At 39.8% G+C, this 9572-nt stretch overlaps 1 protein-coding gene across 1 annotated transcript; it reads right to left on the bottom strand.

The window, feature by feature from the left end:
* Positions 1–1105: 1105 nt before the first annotated feature.
* On the bottom strand, positions 1106–7457 carry MMAA (metabolism of cobalamin associated A). Its single transcript, XM_084518658.1, has 7 exons — positions 7340–7457; positions 6478–6953; positions 5262–5384; positions 3722–3892; positions 3181–3266; positions 2435–2584; positions 1106–1474 (listed from the first exon to the last, which is right to left on the bottom strand). Exons 2-7 carry the CDS (start codon positions 6896–6898, stop codon positions 1187–1189), a joined length of 1239 nt encoding a protein of 412 aa, XP_084374784.1. The 5' UTR covers positions 6899–6953; positions 7340–7457; the 3' UTR covers positions 1106–1186.
* Between the last annotated feature and the right edge of the window lie 2115 nt (positions 7458–9572).

Here is a 9572-nt window from a genome sequence, read left to right as displayed (position 1 = left end):
GAACTCAAATGTTGTGTGAAATACATACTACTTTGGAATTCAAATAGGTAAAACTGAGCTTAAATAAGGAATGAAAGACATCATCCCACTTAGTACATGTACACAAAATCAAGACTATAAAAATCATTACTAGCAATACTTAAAAAGTTAATTCATGTAAACAATAGACCCATAGAATATCCTGCTTCTTACTGCTTTTCTGTCAAGTCTCCAGAAATCATCATTTTTCCGTTTTACTCTTCATATTTAATAGGTACCAAATGAACCCTGCTTTCTAGTTCACAGATTAAGAAAATGACACCTCCAGACATGTTCTCAAGGGGGGAAAAAACGTACTTTGGGTTCTAAGTAGCCACATTTTCTACAAGATAGGAAAAACCTGCTGGGCATTTTGTTTGAAGCTGAAAAAGTTACTTTTGTCAGATCAGAACCTCAAATCGTTATTACTAAAAAGTAATAGAGTAAATCAATTACTCTAGTACAAAACCAATTGCAATTAAAACATTGTAGATGGCACTGGTTCCATCTGATGTCTGTATTTTAAAAAGTCTAATTAAATTTTGCTTTTTTATTAAAATGTCTATTTAGATTCTGGGTTGGTTTACATTCCCTTCTCCCAGCACATAGTAAAGTAACTCCCAACCAGTTATCAAGCACTATGCTCTATTTATATGCACACTATTTATTTAAAAATAAGACTGTGTCAGGTTCTATCAGGGAAGCCCACTGTTCTTGCAGTCACTAAAGGTGAAGAAGGAAAAGGCAACAGCTGATACTGTACCAGAATGGAAAGCTGCACTGCCAGTCAGCTCTGAGATGGTTCCACAATGCAACTCTGCAGTACCAAACTTTTCTCAAAACCAGCCCTTTTGACACAGGCACACGTTTGTGACCAGTAAATCCATGGTGTGTACAGATGGGAGACTCAGAAATGTGCTTTTGTCCAAATATAATCTGTAACAGTCTCTGAATCTGTTTGCATTTGTCATATATCTTTGCATATACAGGGTCCTACAGTATTTTTTGCCCAAATATTTTTTTATCTTTTTTTTTTTTTCCCAGATTACTGGATATGCATTCCATTAACGTCTGTTGTAGCAAAACATTTGAATCCACACATTAAAAAATGTATTTAATGTTTATGTTTACATGAAGAACGTAGCAAGAACACAGTATACTACAGTGCTTAGAGACCGTCTTTGAATGCTTTCAGCAGCAGGTCAGCTGCCAGCCCAGGAGATAAGACACCACTAAGAACTTTTTCTTCTAGAAGTGGAATCTTATCCTTGACTGCCAAGTGACTCCGGAAATGTTCCAACATATTTTCTTGGATGAGATTCCACATCCACACTTTCTGCTGTTTCCGTCGTTTGGCAAGCAGCTCACCACTCGTGAGCACGAGGTCACGGAATTCTGTCATTTTATCCCACATATCTGAGATACCTTCTCCAGTTTTGGCAGAGATACGCATTACCTGTTGGATTCAGAAGAATTTTTAAAGCCGAATAATTACTGGGCTTAAGGGTTAAATTACTGAATCAAGTAGATCGAGTGAAAATTAGGAAATGTGGAAGGCAAGATTGTTTCAATACATTCAACCAATTCCGCTCAAAGGAGTTTTGTGCCAGTCACACATTTTTCCATAAAGAATAAGGAAAAAAAAAAACAACTCAAAATTGGGATTCTACCAACTATAAGCAAACCTTGGGATCCACAGCATTTGGCATAAATAGGGTTTGTCCAACTGCTTGTGTAACTAGTGAGAATCATTTTAAATGAGACAATTAGCTAAAATGTACAGTGTTGCTATTTTACTTAAATGTAGACTTAATTATCAATTCAGGTGGACACACTCTGATAGCTACCCTTTTGGACTTAAAATATTCCAGAAAGGAGATACTGAAACTTCTTTTTGCATATGCTTTCCAGAGTAGGAATTCATTTTGCCAAAGTATTTCAGGCATCCAACTTCATCTTTAAAATGGGACTGCCTAAAAAAAACCAAACCTCTCTTTCTCTCCCCAATCTAATGGATAGAGTCCCAGTCACTGAAACAGAGACAGATTTCTGACAACCTCACTGATCTCAAAACAGGTGTTTTGGGTCACATTTGTCAGGCTGAACAAATAGGTATTCAGATGTATCAGTTACTATTAAACAGTGATGAACTAAACACACAGACCACTGAAAAAGCAAAGAAACATGTGCCACCTATATGAACATTAAACAACAAACAATCAAGTATTTAACATGGTGTAAAAAAGCTAAACAACCGAGGTCAATTTTTTTTTTTTTATAAAAGAGCTCAAGGAGTCTAGAACAGCTAGATGAGACAGTAACAGTCCCAACTCATTCAGCATTTTTTCTGGGAAAACAACAAAAAAACATACAAAAAAACACCACCACCAAAAATCCCATAGGGAAGTACACACACCTTTGGTCTCCAAACCTTTGAACGCTTGCGAAGCAGCTTCATAGCACTAACATATTCCGCTTGTATTCTCCGTGCAGGCACAATTAAATCACCATCAGCTTTATTTATAGCAACTAGATCTGCCATCTCAATTATACCCCGTTTGATACCCTGAACAGAACATGGAGAGAAATTATGAATATCCAGAATAATTGACACACTGATTTAATCACAGAAAGTAGGTCAGGAAAGCTTTGTTATTTTCTGGTGGCTCCTGCTGGTGGGTGGATGGGCGTGCTAGTCGCGCAGCAGTAGTACCTACCAGTGGCCTCCATCATCCCATTTATTATTCTGCTTTGACACTGAATATGGATATCAGAGTTTACACGAGAACCTATTTTATGCATAGAGACTTAAGTTTAAACAAAACATGATGAAGTTTACAAAACTAATTATATTGATTTGTTTTCCTCAAAACCACTCCCAGTAAATCATACGTAACTAATACACTAATAACTAATAAAAATATTCTCTGATACTACTCAGAGATTACCAAAATCATACATCCCAGTAATTCCAAGATCTGGAAAAAAAAATCAGATCCCAACCATGCAATAACTTGGTAAGACACTGAAAAGACTCAAATAGCAGCTGTATAATTTACAAAATACTACTGATATGGACTTTTTGCACAGACTAGTACTACTTGGATTTAAATTTCTCCTTCTAGTCCTAGGTAGTACTTATAAAGAGAAACAGAACAATACCTGTAATTCATCTCCACCTGCAGGTGGCAGCAGCAATATAAACATATCGACCATATCAGCCACAGCAAATTCTGACTGTCCCACACCTGAAAAATTACACCCGGAGTTCACTATTTATGGCAATCTTTCACAGTCACATTAATGACAACATGAATATCAGATCATAGTATTGCACTACCTTTCTGATTTGAACGAAACCCACAAATCACAGACAAGTTGGAAGGGACCTTAAAGCCCATCTAGTTGAACCCCCCTGCAGGGACACCTCCCACCAGACCAGGTTGCTCAAAGCCTCATCTAACCTGGCCTTGAGCACCTGTAGGGATGGGGCATCCACAGCTTCTCTGGGCAACCTGTGCCACTGCCTCACCAGCAATAAACAAACAACAGGGAACATACCATTCCAGTGTTTCTACAAAATATAAATGCCTAGAAAATCAACAGAACAGGCATGCATTTCTACCCAGTGACCGTGCAAGGTGTCTCACGCCTGATTTAGGTGTCGCAGCAGGATAACCGAAAGAAAACCCTAAGCACATACCTACTGTTTCCACAAGAACAACATCATAGCCTCCTCCTTCACAGAGCAGAATGGCTTCATTCGTGGTCCTTGTTACACCTCCTAACGTCCCTCTGGTTGGAGATGGTCTGATGTACGCGTTCATGTCTCTTGACAACTCAGTCATCCGTGTTTTATCACCCAATAGAGAACCTTAAACATTTACTATTAAATTATTTCAAATGTGCCAAACAGCTAGACTTTCCTTCCCTGTTCCCCGCCCCCACCAAAACAAATGAGAAAAAAGTAGATCTCTTGGAAGAAATAAGTCATAAAACAGTATTCCAATAATTGTTGTTAAAGACTTTATTCAGGACTAGGAAGTTCCTGGCTGGCTGGAAAGGCCTGACAAGTGGGCCTTACTGCTACCAAACACGAAGAGTTTGTTCTAGGTCAGAATGGATTCTGCACTTCCTGAACAGTTCTTTTTTTAAGAGCTGCTAATTAATCTTTGCTGTTTCTTTCCAAAGAGACAAATCTTTACCTTAAAATTTTGTTGATGATTTTTGTTTGTTTTTAAGAAAACTTAGATACATTCCTGCCTTCCTATTATTCATACAAACTTTGCGTCAAATTAATTGAGATCTAGATATATAAAGCACATTCCAAAAGACAATAGACGCTCAATTCATATAACTGGTACAGTCTTAGCACCACATTTCGCTATTCTATTCATGTGTCTTGAATGTATACATGCCATAATATACTATTTCTTAACTCTAAATCATTGCAGTGCTTCAATTTGCTTTTTTTTTTTTTTTTTTTAATAGTTACATTGCAGCATCTCCTATAATAGCGTAGATACTGGAAAAGGGAATGATGTTCTCTGACAGCTGCCGATTAGAAAAGGATCAAAATCAAGATTCTATTATTTAAGTTACAGATATCATTAATCAAGCCTGGTCAGCCTAGAATTTCCCTAAAAGTTTGAGAGTGGCACATTACAGCCACACAATTTTGAGCAATCTCAAATTTAAAAAAATCAGCAGGCCATGCTACAAGTCAGACTAATGGTCAGTGCAGCAGGAAACCATGACACTGATACAGCCAACAAAAAGCTAGAAATTCTTTTAGAGAATTAATGAATGTTCTATACTCTAACCTGACAGATACATTTGGATTGCAGCATCTTCTAAATAGTTTTAAATTAACATTATGTCCTGCCTAGTGATCAGCACTGTCACTTCTGAAATTTAAGTAGAAATTAATGTTATTCTCCTTCATTGACATGGCATTAAGTAAGTTAATAAAGTTAGAGAGAAAACAGTGGCTATGCAAAGTTTCAGACAAAAAAATGTTAAACAGCATTTGAACATCGGAGAAGAGTGAACTTGACAAAATGAGGGTTTTGATACATAATTCTCAATTTCAAAATGCATGGGGGGAAAAATGAAAAAGTGATACATCACCAGTTTTGTAATAGTTTCATAGGGCCCAAAAATTTCTTCCATTTGCCCCAAAGAGACACTCTTATATTTGACAAGGTATTAGAAACCTGACAGAAACATTAAGTCCTACTTACCACCACTTGTACTAGAAGAAGGGTCTACAGCCAACACCGACACTTTGTGTCCTCTTTCTGTAAGCATTTTCCCAAAGCATTCTATGAAAGTTGATTTCCCAGCACCAGGAGGACCAGACAACCCTAATAATCACATTAGGAAAATAGGAAGAAAAAAGATCTTGATAATTAAGTAAATAATATATCCTGGGAACACTTGATAGTTAAGTTGATAATTCCTATTTTACTGCAAGATCACAAAAAGTGCCACAACTGATATACCCCAGTGAGCAAATGTAATTGACCTGAAACACAACACCACGGTTCACCCTAGACGGCAGCGCTCACTACACCACCCCTCATCCTACCCATACCATTTGGTTTATCCTTATTTCCTGTCCTCCAAAGAAATTTATCTATACTAGTTTATGTTACAAAGTTTTAAATTGTAATACCCTAAAACTGTATTTTTTTAGATTTATACAAGAGATACTTCAGGAGTATAAGCCCTTATGTTGAGTGGTTGGTATTTCAAAAATTTGGGCAATTTACTTCCATTTCAAAGCATATAAAGAAGGATTAACTTGAAAATCTGCACTAGGTATTTCTCATTCCCACGCCCAAGGTCTTGTTCTTACTGCCTCTGTACACACAAGAAATGATAGCTGGTCATGACCAATTTTGCTTAGTCCATCTCTTTGCAAGGGAAGAACATATTACAGTTTCCAAGAGTGCCAGGTTCAACTCTCCTCAGTCAAAAAGTAGGCTGCTTTGAAGTAACACCGTAAAACAGGAAGGTACATATTCTTCCCTTCATGGATTAGTGAAAGGACTCGGAATGCACTCAACAAAACACTTATAGTTCAAGAAAAGAATGTGTCTGCTTAACTATATCCTTCCCTACTTAAGCGTAGACCATAGCTGTAAGAATCAGTTAACCTAATGTTTCAGTTCATTATACATATTAAAAACAAACAAACTAACTAAAAACACAACAACCACTGTCCCCCAACCACTCAAGAAGTGTCAATTATATCTTGACTTTTTTTCAGTAACATTTTCCAGCCCAAGCCATAACTCTTCTGGACAACAGAAGTGATAGAAATTGGTTACAAATCACAAGAAAACACTGATGAAAGACTATTGACCACAATGTTTAAAGAGTTAACAGTAATAATGAAAGGTGAACGCTGTAATTCTGTCAAAGCAACTACTGGACAGACATAAAAGGACTAACCCACTCTAAAGGCAAGTGGCTTTCCTTGATTTAACTTTTCTTGTTCCCTGTGGTAGGATAATACCTTCTGAAGGAGCACCTGGGCTACTTTCTTTTTCCTAGCTTGAGTTGATTCTACAAGTGTAATGGCTTCAGCTAAACAGGCTCTGTGGCCCTGGATGAGTCCACTGTAAAGTCTGTCTATGAGTCTGTTTTCTCTGTCAGAAAGTCCCTCTGCTTGCTGGTCAGGGGCAGCTTGGTGACACAGCTCTCTCTTCAAACCCTCTGACAAACACATCCATTTTGTATGATACGGGCGCACCGGCGTGAGAGACCCAATGCACAGGAAATCTGATCTGGAAGTGCAGTGAAAGTTCTTGAAATACATTCGTTTGAAGAGATAACGATGAGGAAACCTCAGCAGTACAGAGGGGATCTTCATCTTGTTCGGAATTAAAAGCACCAGAGGTATCAATTCACTTCTGTTTGCAGAGACCCTAAGGAGAGAGAGGGAAAAATTTCACTTCCTTCAAAGTACTCCGAGTGCTTTTGAAGGGCACAAATGAAACGTGTACGCAGGTGCTGATATTTTGTCTAAACCCAGCCTTTTTAATGCAAAAGGTGGTTCTGTCCTCCCGTTGAGAAACAGAATAAAAAGATCTTATAGAATCATCAACAGCACGGCGGCACTTTATTAGCACACACAGAATCATAACAAATGAAGATGATATTTTTATGAACACGAAGATAAATAAAAAATACGTTTAAATACAGGCTCCAACAACCCACAAAAACCCAGCAACAACCCGGAATCCCCCAAACCTCGGACCCAACCAACCAACCCCCCCCCGGGGGGGCTTCACGAACTCAGCCCTGCTCCTACCTCCGCGGGTGCGGGGGGCTCCAACCCGCTGCTGGGGACGGGCTCTGCCCCCGGCCACCCCTCAGCGCCGCTCGCTGCCGCCGCCGCTGCCGCTCCCGTGAACCGGGGCTCGCCTGCAGCCGCGGCCCCGCCCGGGGAAGTGACGGCCTCAGGCCGAGACGGAACCGCCGGCCGCGGCCCATGGCCGCCGTGAGGCAGCACCGCCCCTTTCCCGCTCCGCCGCGGCCGTTGCGACCGTTAGGCGGCGTCGCGTAAGGGGCTGCGAGGCGTTAACGGGCACGGCCGCGGGGCAGCCGACGTCCTCTTTATTTTTTATTTCTCTAGACATGTTAGCACGCCTGTTGCTGCATCTGTTTGTGTTAAAACCGATGCGTTTATTTGTAATAAGCAGAAACGCACGCCATCTGCTGCTGCCTGAGCTAATGCAGCTACGAAAACAATACTAGAGGTGTCCACGGTCCCCTGAGAGCGGCAGTGCAACTGATGGGCTATGAAATGGCATAGATTTTGCTCTTAACTTCCGAACGCACAATTTAACACCATTCATATTCTTCCAGCCCATATGATGATCATACACAGAGAACTGCACAAGCCACACTTTCCTTGTCAGAACTGATGAAATGGGTGGTTTTGCGCCCTCATCGGCATGTGATGCAGCAGAGAGAGACAGGAATTCCCATTTCAAAACAGCCTTGTGTGGCCTCTCTCCATAGTCACGGCTTTGTTCATCAGTTACCATGAATCACTGTCATTTCTTCTTTAAACACGCTTTCTAAGGCTGTTTCAAGTGCTGTTCTTAAACCTAGATAGCACATCACCATTAATAACAGCAACAAAGCCATTCCACTGCGGTTTCATCACCGATTGTTGATCCTACATTTCATTCGACTTTGTGTGCTTTCGTTGTTGACCTTGTTACATGGACTAGATGAATGGCAATGCAAAACTGCACATTACAGCAGCTCTGAAGGGGGAGAGTAGATTGTTCAGTTCTTGGTGTACCATCAACTTGTGGAACAGAATAGTAGGAATTATATTAAATTGTGCATTCAGCAGTTCAGAAAAAGTGTGCTATTTTATACAGTTCATCAGCTGCATTGCCAAGCTGATATGACCATGAGGAAGACACGTATGTATTTTTGAGTACTCTTCATACAAGAACCATTGTAAGACACTCCCACAATGATGCTCAACTAGGTAAAAGCATAATCCTGCAAGTCACATCCCTCTCCCCTCAACTCCAATCTTAAACAAGTAAGTTTCTTTTCTCCAAAGACTATAATTTCCAAATGTCAGACTTGACAGAATTCCTATTGCACTGTAATGGATATACACACATACTTTCAGTATACTGAAATAGAGATTGTGCAGCTCTCCCACAATCACGTGCTTTTCTTGCATCTCTGATTTTATATTACTCTGACCTCATCTAAAATAGGCAAAGCACTTCCTTAGAAGCTGGACCATATCCCGAGTCTCCTCGATCTGCATTCTGTCCTACTATAGTGTTTTCATGTTTTCCATATGGTCACATACAGTAAGAGACCAAACATGCACTTTTTTGTTCTTTATTACACCCAACCCACTAAATTTTGGTCAGCCTAACTGGCTTTCTGTGTTCTGACGTCCAACACAAGGAGTTCTGCAGGCTCATGTGTTCCTTCTTTACCCAGCTGTTATTAATTCACATCCTAGCTGAGGTATTCAGGAAGGTCCTTCAGTAGCTTTCAAAAGCCTCATGCTTGCTTCCCTAGTATTTTCTATTTGTTTTTATTTCAAATGCAAGTCATCTTTCTATTGTGTTCCCCCTGCTTTTTTTCCCCAGAGATGTTAGAAGAATAAAAATGTGTATCCCACAGTTATCATCACAGTCTGCAACCTTGTCCAAGATTTAAGGCAACTGATCTGGTCTTAACCTCCTTATTGTAAATCTAACCCAGATGTTTAAGAAAACGGTACTGCTGGTTACTTGTGAAATGCAGTCTTCCTTCTGAGCCAAGTGTTATAAAATACTGCACCATGGAGTAGGGGTGGGTGGGGAGGCACTACTCTTTGTGCAGATCTTTTGAACAAAGTGTTCAATTGAATCACAATCGTTACAATAGAAAAAAAAAATCTGTAACTTCTCACAAGACACACTGCATGACACTAGCTTCTTTGCCATCCGTTAGTGCTTCCTTTCTCTGGCAGCACTCCAATTTCCACTGCTCTGCTCATCTCCTTAAGAAGTCCT

The sequence above is a fragment of the Aythya ferina genome, assembly GCF_964211825.1.
Source record: "Aythya ferina genome assembly, chromosome: 4".
Taxonomy (NCBI): domain Eukaryota; kingdom Metazoa; phylum Chordata; class Aves; order Anseriformes; family Anatidae; genus Aythya; species Aythya ferina.
The sequence above is the reverse complement of the archived record's forward strand: the minus strand, read 5'-3'. Positions and strand labels throughout refer to the sequence as shown.

Coding starts and splice junctions, on each gene's coding strand:
- MMAA (XM_084518658.1), bottom strand. CDS start 6,898: ATGAAGATCCCCTCTGTACTGCTGAGGTTTCCTCATCGTTATCTCTTC. Junction 3,893..5,261: donor TTCTTCTAGTACAAGTGGTG/GTAAGTAGGACT, acceptor TAAATGTTTAAG/GTTCTCTATTGGGTGATAAA. Junction 2,585..3,180: donor CAGGTGGAGATGAATTACAG/GTATTGTTCTGT, acceptor TGTTCTGTTCAG/GGTATCAAACGGGGTATAAT.